The following is a 20,010-nucleotide window of genomic DNA, read 5'->3' as shown; positions in this document are numbered from 1 at the left end:
TATTTTACCGTTGAAATATTTTTTGTAATCATATGTTCAAATTTATAAAATTTCTTTTCTATATATTAATTTATAATAATTTTATAAATTCTGACCAGGGACCGTAACAATTATTATTACAGAAAGAGAAAAAACAAAAAATAACTTTCAACATTTTTGCCTTTTAAAATAAAACCTAAAAAAATAGTTGTTGTTGTTGTTGTTATAACCCACCGGGACCTGCTTGTGGAGTCCCTTTGGAAGATGTGCAACGGTACTTCATCGTCGTAGGTGACGAGTGGCTCCGGGACGTAGACCCGACCGTTCTTGCAACCTGCCTAAAAAATAGTAGTAAAATTTACTTTATTTCATATTTTTTCCTCCAACTTAAAAACATTAAAATCAAAAATAACAATGAGTAACAGTTATTTTTGATTTTCATATTTTTAAGGCAAAAATAATAATTATTTGTACCTTTTCAAAAAAAAAAGCCAAGTGTATGAGTTATTTGTAAGTGTAAAGGTAAAAGGCAAATAATAATAATTATTTTTGAAAAATATAATACAAAGCAAATTTCATTATTATTAAATTAATTTAATATTATTTTAATTTATATTAATAATAATATTAATGCATAATATTAAAAATGAAAGTTGTTAGAATAGTAACTATATACTTAAATAAGAATTTAAATAACTTTTTGTTGCTGCTTTTTTTTCTTGAACATTTTTGAAATAATTACTTCTGGTCTCTAGGTCTGACACTCAAATTGCTTATTATTATTAAATACATTGTAATTAATAATTCAATTAGGTAGTATTATAATTAATTTCAAACTCCGATTAGGATCTTACGGACTCTGAATCAGTTTTTTAATTGTTTCTATTACATGCCATTGATCCGATTTACAAGTTTCATTTTCAATAGTTCCTCTCTAAGATATTTTTGAAAGAACACTTCGTCGAGTACCTTGCCATGTATGACAAATCAATACCATGTGTGAGCTGTTTATAGCATTTTGAGTCTGAGTTTCTACTCTGAACTATAGTTTTATAGTCACTACAATTTTAAGTTACTTATAATGCTGAGCGGATTAATAATGGATATATAAAAATATAATCCTCGTTATGCATTTCTGTGAAGAAGTGGACTACAACCACTCTACTCTTGAAGCTTCGTGCCTATACATATATAACATATATATGCAAGCTTTTTGAAATAATATTCCTAAGCATAATAGGTCTATGATCACTGATAACCTAACTATGATTTCTGTCTATAATTTTAATTATTTTTTTTTTTAAATTTTTATTAGTTAATATGTCTAAATGGGTTCTTACGGTTGTCACTTATTACCTAACTATAATTTTTTAAATAAAATTCCTGAGCAAAATTGGTCAATGAGTCTATGCTCGCTGATAACCTAACTATAATTCCTTTCTATAATTTTAGTAATTTTTTTTATAATTTTTATTACCCAAAAGGTCTGGATTCTTACGGACGCTTATAACCTAACTATAAATCCTGTCAGTAATTTTATTTTAATTAATTTTTATTACATTTTTTTTCTAGTTTATTTACTATATGTTTATTTATTTTATTACTTTTTTTGGAAATATAAAAAATATGTTTAAGAGGTTTCTGAAATAAAAACTTTAATGTTTACATATTACCGTAGGATTGTTATTAATAAAACTAAATTTTTAAAAATTCAAACATAAAATTTATCTTTTAATGTGTAAAAATTTATCTTTTAATGTGTAAAAACCTAAACTCTTCAAATATTTCGAGTTATGAGAAAACTAATCTATTCAGATAACAGATATATATCATTGAAAATTGTGCAATTTATTAAAATAAAAAAAATTTTTTTAATTTGTAGAAAATAATTAAGATTTATTCAAATAATTTTAATATAATAAATTTTAACTTCGAATCTCTAAAAAACTAATTTTAATGTCCAAGATTGTTACTTAATCTGTAAACAAATATGACTATATTAAACGGAAATGATTAAAAAATGTTATTATTAATAAGTTAAGAGTTATGAATAAAAAAAAAATACTCAAGAATTAGCAAAAAAAAAAACAAATACAATAATAATTATGTGACATGAATAAAAAAAGTATATAAATAAATTATGTTACTCCGAACTTAAAGCCAAAAATCATTGTTTATTTTTCTGTGTACTCTCCATAGCAGTTGAGGTTTTCAAACTGAGTTGGATAAAATAAATTTCTTAAAGACTTTTTAAGAAGTTAATTTACTCACAGATACACGTAATAACAATGTGTAATGCAATTAAGTCTATAATTTTCCATTCATTATCAAACATTCCATTTTCATTATATGTACTTCTTATATATTTCCTTATTTGTATAGACAATTTGCGCGGAAGTCCAACATTTTTAATTTAAATTTTATTTCATTTTAATATTTAATTTTTTCTTTAATTGCAATTTTTCCACAATTTCGAGTGGATCGTCCGCAATTGTCTATTCGCTTATCTTTGGCTGAGTGTTGAAGTTAATTGTCTGCGATAACCGACTTTAAGTGCCTTCCTCTTCTAATGCGGCACTTGCTTTACACGATTTGAATTTTAAGCAATTCAGTGCTTAAGCGGGTAATGGCAATGTCTTCACTTTTCCAATGCTAAGACAAATTGTCGTTGTCATAATGACTGATTTATGCATAAACAATAATTATAATAAAGACATTTATTTATAAACTCTTACTTTATTACATAAATACCAAATCGTGATAACAAAGAAAGTAAAACAGCAGATTAATTATAGATAATTCGGCCTTGTTTTAACGATGCATAAAGTCCATTGTTGATGTTTTGTTATCTGTATATAAATAATCATTCCTTCACAAAAAAGAATATGTATATATAATTGTATATTTATAGTTATTAAATTCCTCTTCAGTTTACTTTATTGAAAGTTTTCTTCTTTTATACAAAATTTAGCACTCAAATAAGTGCTTTTTACAGGCACTGCATAACACTAAAAATGGTGGGATCCCCTTATTAATCTATAAAGATCAGATACAGTTCATCACTCTCAAAGAATATTCACCTTTAAATATACTTTGTATAATTCACAGTAAATGTGGTATTACACACTTCTTCATTATATAAATTACTGAGGGCCATATTATCTAGAGTGGCAATCGAGAAAGAATTAGAGTCTACCCATCCTCTTCAATATCACCCATTCTCCTTAAATCATGCCATTGCTTTTTGGCTTAGATGAACCTAGTTCACTAGGTATTAAGTCTATCTACTCTCATATCTCTCCCCTGATTACTGATATGAAGTTTTCATATTGCTGTAGAAATCTTCTTCATTCACTCCACAAAGGCGGTTTTTGTAGGTTCAAATCTAACATAGAGTGGCATGAGCTCGTCAAAATTGGCATGTTATGCAGAGCGTCGCAAAAATTGTAATAATTTGCTACTAACATAAAAGACACAAATATTGACATTTATTACTTAAGTATACTGCTTTGCTTAAGTGATGAGGCACAGTTAGCCTCGACTCTCATGACCAAATTTGAACCATCAAATTGTTTTTTTTTTCTCACTATCAATATTATAATTTTTATATGAAAATATGACACTCTACCTAAGATGATCCTATCATTCTAATCTATTAAACTATTCTCTCTATTGTAAAAAATTAATAATCGTTGTACATTTGATTCATACATTGACGGAGTTTCTCATAGTAAAGGTGAACCTCGTTGAAGAACACAATGGAATGTATGAACCTTAATTAACGAACGATATTTTCAGTCATCTCTTTAATCTATACATAATCCATATTTACAATCTTCTATATTTACAGTTTACTTTAATGTATTATTATCTTGTTAAGAAAATAATAGACTTCAAGTAATATACTTAGTTTAAATTATCTATTAGATCACTGCAATACTTTAATTTAACAAATACCAAGAACTAGAAAAAAAATTATCAAAGATATTTAGTAGACCTAGCTCGCTGACTTAGTAATTGGTGAAACGATAAATGTCTGAACGCATCCATTCAATTCTTTCTCGGCACATTTTTAAAAGTGCTAAATTTACTATTTATACTAAAATATTTATTTATTATTTATACTAAAATATTTTTTTTTACTTTTTACAAAATAATAATATTTAAATTATGCCTTACCGCATACCAAAAATGTATATTCTGATGTCTGAATAACTCGATAACGATGTCATTCCACAAAAAATAGTATACATATAATTTTATCACTTTACCGAGTTACCGAAAATACTTTTAAATTTATATTTTTACAAAAACAGAAATTATTATTATATTTTTACAATATTTTACCAATAATTTTAATGTAAAATTAAATTATTATATATGTTTAAACACTATTAAACTTACTTTAAATTGATTAAATTATTATTTACCTCTCAAACTTACATAAACAAGCCGACAGCTGTAATTATGAAATCTGCACCTCTTTTCCACCTGATGTCACTCTTCAAGTAATAGTAAGTCGTAAGCAATCACCCAACATATGGGATCGTTCTATTGCTACTGCAAATTGGCCATTACGAAACAAAATTTCTCATTCGCAAAGTTAGGTTAGGTTAAGCTGCTGTGGCACTTAAACGAATTGACTATCTCAGACCCTATATGTCTGTTCTGATACTACTACTAAATACAGAATCATGACTATTTCTGATTATGGAACCATTGTGCTTTGTGTGATCAATAGTGAAATTGGTACAATAGGACTTTCTGACCGTGCTACCGGCGGTTAGGCGATTTCACGTCAATTCAATCATTCAATCCACAACTCACAGCATTAAATAAAGTATTCAATTATTTTACTGGGTTATAGGACTAGATCAGAAAATCGTACAACAAATTCAAGTCTAACAAAACCATACTAATACCGTTAAGAACACTGTACTTTTATTTTAGATAGTTAATCTACCTTGCTATTGCAAAATTTTACCATGGCTCTCTTTTTAATTTCACAATGGCGTTAGTTTAATTTGGGGCTGCTAAGCTTAACTCTGCAACCCTTTTTTTTCTAAACATCTGAATCTTTGACAATAACAAATTTAAATCCAAAAATGAAAAGATCCAGATATCTAGGAGAAAACTGGTGGCAAATTTGAGCTCAGTATATCCAAACTTACCTATTGAAAAATAAAAAAATACTTCATTTTTGTCATATATGTGGTGCTTACAAATATAGCTTACGTTGATCCATAAGGATAGCACTGTTGTGCATTATTCTTGAGTTTACTTAATGTTATCTTCCCAAATGTGCTTTAATGTTAAATTTTAGTATTGGAACTAGACTTGTGGCTATTATGTAGTGCATTCTATTTGCATTTTAAATTTAGACAAAATAAGTTCACTCATATTTGTTGTGATTATATATTCTTGATTGCAATACTATGACTAGTTTTTATCCGATTGAATACGAGAACTACACTTACCTTTTTCCATACCTTAAGAATAGTACTTATATTTAAATATCTTATTAATTAAAACTATTTAGAGGACTTCTTTTACTTACTTTATAAATGATTTAAATAGATTCTAGAAACATCCAATATATTATAAGAATTTTTCTTTTTTAGGTATATTACTGTACGAGGACAGTTAAATTGTGTAAGATATCTCACACTTTAGAGAAAATAAATTGAAAATGTTTGAAATAATTTTAAAAGGATTAAGTACCTCTCAATATTCTTAAGATACTTTCATACTTTGTTTATTTTGTTAAAAGTCTATAAATAATAGTTTTTCCTTCAATAACCCCTTTCTTTACTTTAATTGGATGGATTATCCAAGTTAATGTATGTTATTAAATAATTCCACAAAAAGTTTTAATCCCTGTTTGCAAACTAAAATATTTATGTAACAAAATAATCTTATTCCCTTTAAACATAAATTACTCGTATACCTTTATTTACAGATATTACAAACTACGGACAAGTACCGAGAAATATAACTATATACTCACGTACGTGAATCACATATATGTAACTATGTTACATCTTCGTACTTTTAATTAATTTCATTTTTCAGTTTTATTTTAAATTACAGAATATATTTTTTCTTATTTCCGAAATATTATTATTAAAATATACAGTGCTATATTGGGATGTAAAGGATCTATTGGTTATTTCTGGAGTGAGTCTCTCTCGATAACCTAGACAAATCAAGGCTATTGGAAACTCTAACAACGACTCTTGGTTCCAAATAACAAACCTCATTTGGTTAAATGTGAATGGAGTGAAGGTGCTGGACTTGTTTGCAGGACACGAACACATAAGATGTGCTGGATTTTCATTCTGCATTTCACGGAATATGAAGGTATCTGTGTACTTCACTCTCAACTTTTAAAGATGACAGTTACTAGGAACTTGTCTAATTAAGGAACCACTAATTAATTTCAATTCATTTCTATTTAGACTACGAAATTGGTGACTTGTACAATTGAATGAGCTATCTGGGACTTTGTAGTCAGCACAGGCTTTCTCGAAAACCTTCATGTTTCTTAGTATTATGTTCCATATTGTGGATATCTTAGAAAAAAGTTCAAGTCCTATAAAGCAAATTCTTCTTATTTCACGGCACATTTTATTTATCTTCCTAGCTTTTTTTAAGAATATATTTTAGAATATTCATTAGATCATATTAGGTAGTGCGCACCCATTGTTTGCGTACATGTACCGTACACGTTGCAGTTGTGATGCACGGATGTACGTAACTTGACTGTTCATGCTATTCTTGAGTACTGAGTCGGCTTCAAGTTAAATTTAGTTTTAATTTATTTTTAAATATTATAGATTAAAAATAAATAAGAACTCAATTATTGCACATTGTATTCTGAAAACTTTACCCATAAATAATTATTAAACTTAATCCAGTTGTGGTTTAAACAAATCTGATTTATTTGATTTTAATTTTTATTTTTTTTTTTTCGATATTTGGAAAGCATCACGGTGTGAGACTGAACCCAGTAAAACCATCTCTTAGGAATGAATAGAGAAATGCGGAAACTTTATTCCAATAATAAAAGGAGAGAGGTTAGAGCAACAGGGTTAATACCTAGCAGGCTTAAATTATCAAGATACCAAAGTTTTAAAAACAAGAAACGCCAATATTTATTAAAACAATTAAATCAAATTATAAATGCAGAATTTATATTAGAGAGTTTAGAGCAACAGGGTTAATACCTAGCAGTCTAGGTTACTTAAACCAGAAAGCATGGGTATGAATAAGGTAAACTGAGAATTGATGAATTTTGGTATTTTTTTCAACCGGTCAAATAGTCGAACCCTAAGTCTTAAAACTGATTAAAGTACACATTAAGTCAGCAAAGTTGATTACTTAAGTTATCTTAAAACTAACATAAATATAAACTAAACCAGCTAAGTAAATGTTTTTGGCATGACTTAAGTTAGTACTGACCCTTAAATTACTACTGTGAAATCGGATTATAAGCTCTGTCTTCATGGCTTGAATAAATATTGAGAGTTTTCTTTTTTATTCTTCCATAATTATGTGTTTTGACGACTTAAGTAAGTGTTATGTCTTAAGTTTCTAATATCATTTCAGCTTTTCTAAAAAAATGTATCTTGATGACTTAAGCATGACTTAGGTTAGTACTGACCTTTAAATTACTAGTGTGAAATCGAAATTCAAACTCTGTATTCATGACTTAAATAAATGTTGATTTTTTTTCTTTATTTTTCTTCTTCAATTAAGTATTTTGATGACTGTAGTATCTCTTAAGTAAATTTTGAGTTTAAGGTTCTAATATAAATTCTGCCTTTAAAATCTGATTTAATTGTTTTAATAAATGTTGGCGTTTCTTTCTTGTTTCTAAAACTTTGGTATCTTGATAATTTAAGCATAGTTTAAGTACTGACATTTTGGTTGAAACTCTGAAATCGGCACTTAAAGTGTAATTTGATTTCTTTAACATATGTGAATTTTTTTATTATGTTTCTAAAATTATGTATTCTGATGACTTAAGTTAGTAACAACACTTAAGTTGTTTTTCTTTCTTCATGTTTCTATAATTATGTATCTTGATGACTTAAATAAGTACTGACACTTAAGTTAGTGCTATGAAATGGGCGCTTATAATCGAATTTAATTGCTTTTATATACATATTTTGTTTTTTTTACTCCTTATGTTTCTCTAATTATATATTTTTTCTAACAACACCAACCTTTTCAATACAATCAAGATATATATGCGACTGCAATAAAATAAAGCTAAACCTGCCTAAATACATTATATAAAAATTAGTTAAAATACTTAACATGAATATAAGCAAGGGGCAAAGGACCTAGTAGTCCAGTTCCTTTTCTTTAGTTAACTTTAAAATTAATTCGTAAAGAGGTTTTCGAACAGTAGTGAAGTACAATAACAAAAATTAATTTTATATTATTTTAATTAATTGGATTAATTGGACCATACAGCTGTTTTGAGTATTGTCAAATACCTATCACCGGTGGTCTTTGTAAAAATTATTGTATTTAATTATTCTTAAATAATTTTTTTTTTTTTTGAGTCTGCAAGTACCAAAAATCAAACTCATGCCCTGCCCAATTTGCAGCTCAGAGTCAGCGCACCTTAACCAACTGACTGATAAATAAACATTTCTTCGTTGTCGATTTTATATGGAGTTGTCTGTCATTGTTTTATTCAACACTTTACTTTTCAAGTTAATATAAAAGTTTTATGTAAAGAGCCTATCGCCTATCAACCCTTTTCACAATCCTACTTAATCCTGTTGACATTTTTACTGCAACTTAAATAAACTAAAACTTCCCTCGACGTTTGTTCAATGTAAAGTTATATTGTATTATTTTTTTGAATTGTTGCTATTTCTGTTGATGTTGTTGATATTTTTGAATGGTTTTTGTTTTTGTTTTTGTTGGTAAATGCCCCGATACTCTCAATGACACCGCTCCGATGCCCACATATGTTTTGTGCGATGTGCACACATGTCGGCCTGCTGTGGCTGTCGCTGTTGCTATTAAATTGCGCTATGTATTACTGTTGCTGTTGCTGTTACTGTTGCTGCCTCGATAAGATAATATCATTTATAATACTGACAGCGAAATTTTATTAAGCTACTCCCACCACCAACCCCACTGCACTAAAATACTAAAAAGTGGCACAATTCAATGGTAGTTCGCTCGTAATAAGAACAAGCATTACAGCAACAACAGCTCAACGAATATAATCACTCGAACTGGGAGCACTACAGCACGGCACAGCACTTTGTGTGTATTGAAATACTGTTGAAATACTTTTTTAGGTTACAGTACTTAACAATATTGGTTCCCTAATAATACGATATGAAAAGAATGTAAAATTTTATTCATACGGGGTCGTCAGTGTAGTAGCACTTAATTTATTTAATTTTAAGTGTTGCAATTCCACACAAAATACCAATAAAAAGGAAAGCATACGATGAGCAGAAGAAGAGCTAAAGCAGCGCAGCAGACTCGACTCTAGGGTAATGTAATTGTTGTTGCTATTATGTGGGGAGGCGACAATTGATAGTCAGCTGTGTATGCAACGGAAGTGCAATAATTGTCAGTGTTGCCTTTAATGAATATTTTTGATTTTTCTCTTTTAAGCTCGTGTGTGTGTGTGTGTGTGTGTGTGTTGTACCTAAAAATATGCGTGCATTTTTTTTTAATTGGTAATTCTTTTTTTTTTTTGTTTTGTTGTTAATTTATTTGAATGCAAAATGATTTTTTTTTTCATTGTTGCTATTTATTGTTGACTTTTATTTGCACAGTTATTATTAAGTTGAAAAAAAAACAAAAATTATTTTTATGCTTGAATGATTGAGGCTACTGGCATTTAAAGTTATGTATGTATATACATAAATTGTCTCATCATTGTCATTTCATCATCAGGCCTAGCAACTACTCCTCCTCGTATAGTGTACACTGTACACATTCTTATACCGTGAGGGTATCAAAATTAATTTCAATTATTTATTATTAGTCATTTAACCCATTTAATGTCTGTGTATATATTTCTTCTATTATTATTAGTAATTATTAATTGCACATTTCGCAATTAGAACTCAAAGTAACGACTGCGGCTGCTGCTGTTGGTGTTGCTACTATGGCGCTTGAGCTGTTGGAAAGCAATTAATGAACGTAATTGTGGTGCCTATAATGATTGTGGCTACCGCAGCACAATGGAGCGGAATTTCATAGAAAAAAAAATTATGAAACAAGCAACAAGTGTTTTGTTTTATTATTTCTCTATATACATATATGTGTGTTTAGCTATTACATATAAATATACCCAACGATATAACAACACTTGTACTAGATTTGCAACGCATGGTGGTGTTCACATTGTGCCAAATGTTGGCATGGAACACATTATATGGTTTAATGTGTTTTGATGACTGACTGGAAGTAAATGAGTAACAGCAATGGTACGCATTATATAAACAAAAGAAGCATAATTTGAAACAATTATTCAAGGTTAAATACCACAATATACAAACTCTAAGAATATTCAAAATTTTAATAAAAAATAATCATAATTTCATAATATTCATAACATTAAATTACTAAGAAAATCATTATGATTCACTTTTAAAAAATGCGTGTGAATGAAATAAAGCATTCCGAGAAAGATGAAGACTTAAAATAAAATTAAAAGGGTCTCAATGTACACTCAAAAGAATGAAAAGGAATGTGTTTAGCTTTTTTAAAAATCGGCTCCAAAACTATCATTCACATTTTTTGGGGCTTTTTAAAAAAAGTAAAAGTATTTTCTAAATCCTACGAAAAATGTCTCAGTTTACACTCAAAAGAATTAAAAGCAATATGCATAGCTTTTTTTTAAGTAATGAGATCCAAAACGTTAATGATAAGAGGAGTAAAAGAATTTTGTAGATCCTACGAAGTTCCATCCCCTATTTATGTGGCTACCTTTTCCAAAAATAAGTTCTAACGTTAATTATAAGGAGTAAGAGCATTTTGTAGATCTTACGAAGATCCATCCTATATTTGTCTCTAACTTTTCTAAAAAAAGCCAAACCATCATTTACATTTACATTTGGGGTTTTTTACGTTAATAGTAAGACGAGTAAGAGTACTTTTTAGATCTTACGAAGTCCCATCCCCTATTTATGTGGCTACCAAAAATGTCGCTTATTTTCAAAAATAAGTTCTTAAACTATCATTTACATTTTTGGCGTTTTTACGTTAATAATAAGGTGTAAAGGTGTTGTGTAGATCCTAGGAAGTTTCATCAGGTATTTGTGTCTACCTTCTTCAAACATACCATATGTTCCAAAATCATCATTTACATTTGGTAATTTTTACGTTAATGGTAAGAAGTAAGAATATTTTCTAAATCTTATGTAGTTCCATTTCAAGCTTTGTCAAAACTTCAAGGTGGTTTCTTAACTTATAAGTTTTCTTATACGGTATTATTATTTTTTATTACTAAAACGATTATTATTAAAACGATGTCATGAAATCGCCCAACATCCGGTATTGCGGTCAGAAGAGTCCTATTGTACCAACTTCACTCGTTATTACATAAAGCACTTTGAAGCTTTGTGAACAAAGTCTAGAACTAAATCTGGAGAAGAGCTTTTATTCTAAAATAGGTTAAAGCTGGACAGTCACAAAGAATATGCATAGCTGTTTTCTTATCTTCGAAACATAAACTGCATTCCGAATTAGCAGATAATTGATATTTATATAGGAGTGATATTTCACACCATTATGACCCGTAATGAAACGCTTTAGCAATCTTAAATTACCTTTTGAAAATTTAAGAATGATTTTGTAGGAGTACAATTACATAATGGATCAATATAATCTTAAGAAGATCCTTAGGAACTCTATATTTCTGAAGAATGAAAGACATAAACCAAGCAGATAACATAAGGGGAATTAAATGACGAATACATGCGTTAGGATTTAGGTATGCTTTGCTATTATGTGAGGAGAGGGGATTACCTGGGAACAAGAAAGGAATGAGGATGAGTGGGTTTTTAATTGAAGTTACATCGGGTAAAGGCGGAGACACTTATATTTTGAGAAAGTTCATTCCCTTTGACAACTATACTGAAATTTTTGTTTTTTTTTTTTTTGAAAAATTATAAATTATATTGTAAGAAAACTATTTGGTCAGCAAATTAAAATTGATACTTTGTGGTTTAAAAAACTCCAATACTACTTACAAATAATATTTATGTATGTATATTTCCCTTTTGCTTTAGAAAGGTGGCTGACTAATAGTTCACATGACCTCCGTCCGAACAATGACTAAGCAAAATTTTTAAAAGTATTTCTTTTCATATTAAAACGACAACTTCTATTTGCGTAATTGGTTACAAATAATTTAATATATTAAACAATATAAAATTATGGAAACCACTGGCGTTAAAAATCTATTTTTCCAATAATATAAAAAAAATAAGAAAGATCTAAATATATTACTTAAAACTGCACAAAGGTTTACCAAACGTAAATTATTCAACCATTTTTAATGACTAGAAATTCTAAAAATATTAGTCTTAATATTTATATATATATATATATATTAAAATTAAAAAATAATAAAATAATGTCACGACACATACATTTTTAGCTTGTTGTGTGGTCCGCAGTAATATAAAGCAGATAATATGAAAGGAATTAGAAACACGTATATATGCTTTAGCATGTTAATAGAGAATTGCTTAGGAGTAAGAATGGATTGGACATGATTGGGATTTAAATTGAAGTCAAAAAGGATCAGTGTAGAAAAACATAGCCACTTTAATGGGGCGAGGCGAAAGATCGAATTGTCAAGTGACAATTTAACACATACCTATATCCTGTTCTCAACTGAGTTAGGACAGCTCGTGCTGCACGCGGAAGGCATCGTTCTTCCCCGAAGATGAACTATACAAGGTGAACCTGTTACTGACTTAGATTTCATTACTTGTTTAATCCATATTGACCATGCAGTGTATAGTGACTGATTAGCATTTTCGTCGTTATGTCATAATTATGAGAAAAATTATTAAATCTAATATTTAATCTCCGAGCAAGGTTTTATGTGACACTGTATAGTAAGCCTAATCATTATAAAACACATTTGTTTTTGAGGTACTCTCTCAGAGAGAGCGTTAGATTTTTTTTTTGACAATTAAGAGAGGCTGAGGCTTAACTTGCATATTATTGAATACTACCATTGTCAAGAAGATAATAAAGTTTGAATGAAATTTTAAATCTCGTAGCATGGCTTCACATGCAATAGTAATCAGTCTGTATACTCATTGTTATCAACCAAGTCTCACTATGTGTAACCAAATACTCACTGTGAACAGCGAAATACTCAATGTGGTCACTGAATATATTTACCCTAAAATACATGTTTTAGAGAGTATATCACTGAGAGAAGAAGGGGACCCTTCTTCATTGAGTACTTTCACTATCTTTTTTAGGAAAATTTCTACACCTAACAAGCTTGATGCTACCTAACAACAGTATTATATATTTAAATAAAAATAATTGATTTATAACTAATTTTTTACATATATTTAATAATTTCGGATTTGTATTTATTTTTTAATTATTTATTGTTAAAAACATAATACATTCATTAATATTAAGAAGATAATAAATTTTTTTTGTTTTGTTTAATTTTTTAATAATATTATGTTTTAGAAATTAGATAGTAATTTATTAGATTTTATTCTTTTAATTTTTATATATATTATATATAAATTTTAAATTTAATAAGTGGGACTTTTCACGATTTTCTTTATATTTTAAGTTTATTTTTTAAACATGATTGATTTGCATTATATATTTTTTTAAATTTATTAATTATTTAAACGGCTATAAATTTTCAATTTTTTTTTTTTATCAATAATAATAAAAAATTGTGTTTGTGTAGGTGTGTGTATGTGTTTATGTATCTCTTTTCTTGATTTAATAATTTATTAAAAAATTTCACAAATAATATAATATTTGTTTGTTTGTAAATTTGTATAGAAGTACATTGTATAGTGTAAAATATTTAATTTTCTGGTATTTTACTTAATGAATGTTTTTGTTTTTATTTTTATTTTTATTTCTATTCTTGTTTCTGTTTTTGTTTTGTTAATAATTAAACATTACGACACCATGATTACTTTTACGTATTGCATATTCCTAAATATTTTTTTTATATCGGTTTTTTATCGGTTTTAAATTTATTGTTAAATATTTTTTGTTCACATGGAAAACAATCAGGCAAAAACATAAAATATATAACAAATAAATTAGGCATATACTGGAAAATTTAACATATATATATAAAGTTTTTTTTTTGTTTTTATAATTAATTTCCTATACAAAATCTGAAGCGTTGAGATTAAAGAGGTGATCATTTAAACTTTAAAAGTAATTAATTTTGAAAATAATTTTTAAGTTATAAATTTTATCTTTTATGTGGAAAGAGATTTTTAAAATATAAATTTTATTTTTTTAAGTTGAAAATATTATTTAATTTTTTTTAAGTTGGAAATAATTTTAAAGTATAAAAGTTTTAATTTTTACTATTTTTACTGTTGAAAATTGAGTTAAAAATCTCACTCTGTTTTAGTTATTTGAAATATTTTTCACTGTTAAACATTTATGGATGAGTTTAGGATTTTTTACTTCAAGTTCAAGCCTTTTGTATGCAGCATCTATGTTTATATTTCGAACTATATTTTTTGTGAGAATTATGTTTAGTAATATTTTTATCAGACTATATTATTGGAATAAAAATTGTTAAAAATATTTACTACTTTTATCTATATTTTTATTGACATACAAAAATGTAGGAATGATTAGAGTCTAACATGTGTTTATGGAGTCTTGTAGTACCGCACTTTACTACTCTTCTCTCTCTCTATATATATATATATATGTGTATATATATCTGTATATATCAGTATTTAGTATTTAAATGAACACCTCTTCTTCGGCTTCCTATTTGCTTAGAATAATGTATACAATATGGGTTTTGCGTAAAATTTGTGGATTTCAGTTTTACACAAATTACAACATTTGTTATTTTATTTTTGTTTTTGTTTTTGTTTTTGTTTTTTTTTTGTTGTGTTTGATAAGAAAAGCAAAAATCTTGGTATAATTAAAAAAATATATATGTGAGGAAATATAAAATGTAGTCTTATAGTAGAACACATAGGGATTTCTTCGGTTTTTTCTGCTTTTTCTCTGGCGATTTTTTATTAATTTGTCTAACAAGATCATAGAAAATATCATTAACATTTACTTTTGCTTTGGCAGATGTTTCCATGAAGGCGCAGTTAAATTGATTAGCCAAACTTTTGCCTAACTCCTTACCGACTACACGTTCATCCTCTAAGTCGCATTTGTTACCCACTAGTACCATTGGCACATCCTCTGTATCCTTAACCCGTAGAATTTGTTCGCGTAAATCCTGTAAATCATTAAATGTTGATTGTGCGGTTATGGAATAGACAAGCACGAAACCTTGCCCATTCTTCATGTAGAGATCGCGCATGGCGGTGAATTGCTCTGTACCGGCCGTATCTAAGATCTCGAGCATACACTGCTGACCATCAACCTCCACCTGCTTGCGATAACTGTCCTCGATTGTAGGATCATATTTCTCGACGAATATACACTGTACGAATTGGACGGTCAGCGCCGATTTACCAACACCGCCACTGCCTAATACAACGATTTTATATTCACGCATTTTACTTTCTTTACTTTACTTTACTTTTTTTTTTGCTTTTTTTTGTTTGTTGCTTAACTGCTTCAACTTTTTTGGCCTCTTTAAGGGCGTTTAGTTTTAAACTAAGTTTTAAGCGTTTCTTTTTTGATTTCGATTTCGATTTTTTGTTTATAATATTAAATATTTAGTTGATTGAAGACTTTGTATGCCCTTAAACTAGGCGTGTTATCACTTTGCTTTTTACTTTGCTGCTTTTTGGTTAGTTTTGTATAATTCACCAAGCGTTACTCTCTTTTCAGTTTTACTCTAAGTTCGTTTAAATAAAATATTTAAAATGGAATTTTTACGTACGTAGTTTTGCTTTTGTTCAGCCTTTTACATTTATCAAAATCTTTTTTTTTTTTTTTATATATTAATTGATAGTTTTACTTGAACTTGCACTTTGTTCCTGCTGCTTGAACGTCGTCGAGTTGCGATACTTATGTGTATATTAATAAAAAAAAAATATATTAAAATATATCAAAAATTACTCAAATGTATGTTTGATGCGTAAATGCTGTCGTATAGCCGTATAGCCGGTGCGGTGCTTCTACTTTATTTAATTGTTGTTCGCAGTTGAGCTTTGTAAACGCGTTTTTCTTTTGCTTGCTTCTATTGTAGAAAATTTCACCTAAAATTTTAAAAAATCACATTATTTTCGCAGATATCTCTTTCTTCTATGTAAATTAATTAACTCATCACATTTTCTTTTGTTTAGTTCTTTTTTGGTACTCAAAACTTATGACTCATTTTATCACTTTTTACCTTTTTATTTTCTTCGTGCTCGCTCCTATTCGTGCTTGTTCTTTGTGTTGTTGTTGCTATTGCTATTGCTGCTGCCGCCGCTGCTGTTGCACACACTTGTAATTTTAGGTATAAAGAAATATTAAACAAAAAATAACTCAACTCAAACGTAGATAAAGAAAAATGCTAGTGCAGAAGTTTCCGCTGCACTTATATACAGATTTTTTGTGCGAATTAAATATAAATTTATATAATTTTGTGCAAATACTTGGTGTATTTAACTTTAAAATACTTTAATAGACATTTAAATATTTTTTTATAAGTGTTTTCTGTATAAAATCACAAATAACATGAGCAGTAAAATTTTCTGCTGCTGTATCTCTTTCGCGACGCGTCACAGTAGCTCTGTTTAATGTTTAACACATGAGAGATGTTGCTCAAATATGTTCATAAATATGGACAGAGATTTGTTGAAAGAATTGATAAACAAAGCGCCAAATATTTTAAAATTTGAAAATATTTTAATTTTATATAAAACAGCTTATAACAATATAAATATTGTTTAAAGAAAAAACCAACAGATAAATATTTGGCCAGTTATTATAATTAACACAATAAATATTTAAATATTTATTATAAATATATATTCTTCTTCTTCTTATATGGCACTACAGTCCAGTGTGAACATTAGTCTCCTTCTTTTTTAAAGAAGATTGCTTAGCAGCTGTTTTTTTCTGATGCAAAGCTGCTGACCTTGCAATCAATCCCCAACCTAGAAGACTAGATTCCATATAAATACATCCATTTAACTATTTTTATAAATATGTATTTTTCTATATATATTCTTCTTATTTGGCACTACAGTCCAGTGCGAACTTTGGCCTCCTTCTTTTTTAAAGAAGGGTGTGTAGCTGGTGTTTTTTTTCGATGCGAAGCTGCTGACCTTGCGATCAACCCCCAGCCTGGAGGACAAAATCTTCTGCAAATGTGGAGATAAAATTAGTATTTGATAGTTAGAAATTTTCCCTTCTGTTATGTATTTTCTCGTATGCGAAAACAGGAATAACCACGTTTAGCTGACGTTGGCTGTTAAGATGGCTAGGCTGTTTATTCGCTTCATTTCCACATTAAGGCATTAATGCTTTAATGGGGAAATTATTTTTTAAATAATATGGGGAAATAATAAATAATGGGGAAATTATTATATTAAATAGTATTAAGGTATTACACTCCTAGATTAGGTTCTATACCAGTGGTTCCCAACATTTTTTGTGACCAAAAACCACTATGATGTTTTCGTGGTTCCAAGAACGACCGGGTCTACTTCCTAGAGCCACTTGTCGATCTCGACGACCAAGTAACATTCAACACCCCCAACACAGACAACACAAACAGGTCAAAACAGACTAGTATAATGTCTTTACAAGAAAACACGATCATTTCGTTTGATAAATGTTTCCTTATTGTAATGTTTAAATGTTTTTGATTCTTATTCTAGCTTAATAATTAACAATGACTTAATAATGTTAGTGCTCGTGTAAGCACTATCACAGCAGAGTAGCATGCATACTCTTTGTTATCTTAAGTGAGGACGCAGTGGAAAAGTTACAAGCTATGTATCCATATCTGTTAAATTTGATTCGCGAACTATTTTTAACCATCTCGCGGACCACCGGTTATAAACCACTGTTCTCTACAGATGCAGTAAGTAATGCCTTTACAAAAATAATAGCATTGAAATTTAACAATTAAAAATATAATTAATTAATTTTATTATTCTACAGCTGATTTATGATTTCCTTCTAATATAATAGCATAATAACTTTAATAACTTTCACAGCAAATTAGTAAAACTCCAAAAAAATGAAGTCAAGTTCGGCTTTGGATCAGTTAGCTAATGAACACTGACTCTGAGCCTTAAATTTAGCAGGGCACAAGTTCAACGCTTGATAGTTGCAGTCTTAAAAAATTATTTACGAACATTTAAATATAAGAAATATTTCTAAGACCCATCAAGGGTATTTGGCAATACTCCAAAGAGCTATCAGCCAAAAATTCAATTAGTTAATAAATAATAAAATGTTTACTGATCCAAACACCTCTATATTAAAAACAATAGTTTATATTAACAATTATTTTCTTTCATCAAATCTTATGTTAAAATTCAATTTAATTAAATAATAATATTTAAATATTAACAGTTGTAAGAAACGATTAAATATCAAGAATATTATTATAAATAAATTATATTATATATATGATTACTATCAGACATTGTAAAAATTTGATACGTCAAGGACCCTTCTGTAATAAAGTTTATTTGAAAACCACGATTTTTTAACTATTTTATATATGTTTGAACTTTTCTATATCTTTAATGCGTACTTCCCTTAGCAATGTAAGTTAGGTTATTGGTCTGACAACCTTGTACGCCAAAACTCACTTGAACTCAAATATACACCCGTTATGCTCATATGCCAACCAGAAGGACTCCCCAAGGAACCGCAATGACCAGCGTATAGAGAACGCTGATACGCACGATCTTTTAAGTGAAAGTGATTCAACCAGACAACCAGATACATATATATTTTCATAATTAAATAAACTTAACCTATAATTTTATAAAGAATAAAAAATCCAAAATTACTAACTAAATTTTTTATTATTTATGTATGTATACCAAAGCATTTCGTTATTTTTATTTATAAAAACAAGTTATATTAAAATAAAAACAACCATAAAAATCTAAACTAAAATTCCAAGAGTTCAACGAATTTTTGTAACCATTCCAGCAGCAATTGTAACGCCGCTCACTCTCAACATAACTCTGCCTAATTCCTTGAAGTCCGAGTAAAGTTCCATACAAATTGGACGTATCGTTTCCAATTCAACTAAGGCACATGTGTTATTACCCAGACAACGCGGTTTTTTCTTAACAACTTCACCTGTTCCCTTGTGAATTTGTGCTGTTAATTTCGATATAACAGCTGGTTCTATCAGTGACTGATGATGCAACAGCACTGGACAACCAATTGTGATTGGCACCTTCAAGTTAAAAACAAGTATACGTGCTTGGAAGCGACTAGTTACTTGTATAGGGTTTTGTGGATCATATATTATGGTACCAACAGCAATGTTGTTCAAATCGATACCAGAAAGTGTAACTGAAACTTGATCACCAGAAAATACATTGGTCTGTGGCATTTCATCTATCAGCAAGCCTTTCACTTGCGCCTGTTCGCGATTGGCACCTACTAATACTTTATCATTGGCACCTAATACGCCTGTTTCAATGCGTCCAGATATGCTTAAACCAGATCCAGTGCCTTTGAATATATCTGATACAGACATACGAAAAGGTCTATCTATAGGACGTTCTGGTATTTTGAAATTATCTATTACGCTTAACAAATGTGGACCATTATACCACTTCTTTAATTCAGTTGCAGTTGCAGGTTTGGAAAGATTTTCACCAGTTAAACCAGAACATGGTGTATAACTAACGTCAG

At 28.7% G+C, this 20,010-nt stretch overlaps 3 protein-coding genes across 5 annotated transcripts in view; 1 reads left to right on the top strand and 2 right to left on the bottom strand.

Annotated features, from left to right (window-relative positions):
* LOC119668633 (transmembrane protein 134) overlaps positions 1 to 20,010 on the top strand; it is a 290,194-nt gene that overhangs the window by 266,155 nt on the left and 4,029 nt on the right. The window lies entirely within an intron of this gene.
* LOC119668632 (ras-related protein Rap1) lies at positions 15,090 to 16,899 on the bottom strand. The gene is made up of 2 exons (XM_038078207.1): positions 16,523 to 16,899; positions 15,090 to 16,388 (listed from the first exon to the last, which is right to left on the bottom strand). The coding sequence occupies exon 2, from the start codon at positions 15,737 to 15,739 to the stop codon at positions 15,185 to 15,187; it is 555 nt and encodes a 184-aa protein (XP_037934135.1). The 5' UTR covers positions 15,740 to 16,388; positions 16,523 to 16,899; the 3' UTR covers positions 15,090 to 15,184.
* Positions 19,185 to 20,004, bottom strand: LOC119668631 (HBS1-like protein). The gene has a single exon (XM_038078206.1). It carries the CDS (start codon positions 19,850 to 19,852, stop codon positions 19,268 to 19,270), a length of 585 nt encoding a protein of 194 aa, XP_037934134.1. The 5' UTR covers positions 19,853 to 20,004; the 3' UTR covers positions 19,185 to 19,267.

Source organism: Teleopsis dalmanni, chromosome 1, assembly GCF_002237135.1.
Source record: "Teleopsis dalmanni isolate 2A chromosome 1, ASM223713v2, whole genome shotgun sequence".
Lineage (NCBI taxonomy): Eukaryota > Metazoa > Arthropoda > Insecta > Diptera > Diopsidae > Teleopsis > Teleopsis dalmanni.
Note: the sequence above shows the minus strand (reverse complement) of the source record. Positions and strands in the feature narration are given on the sequence as shown.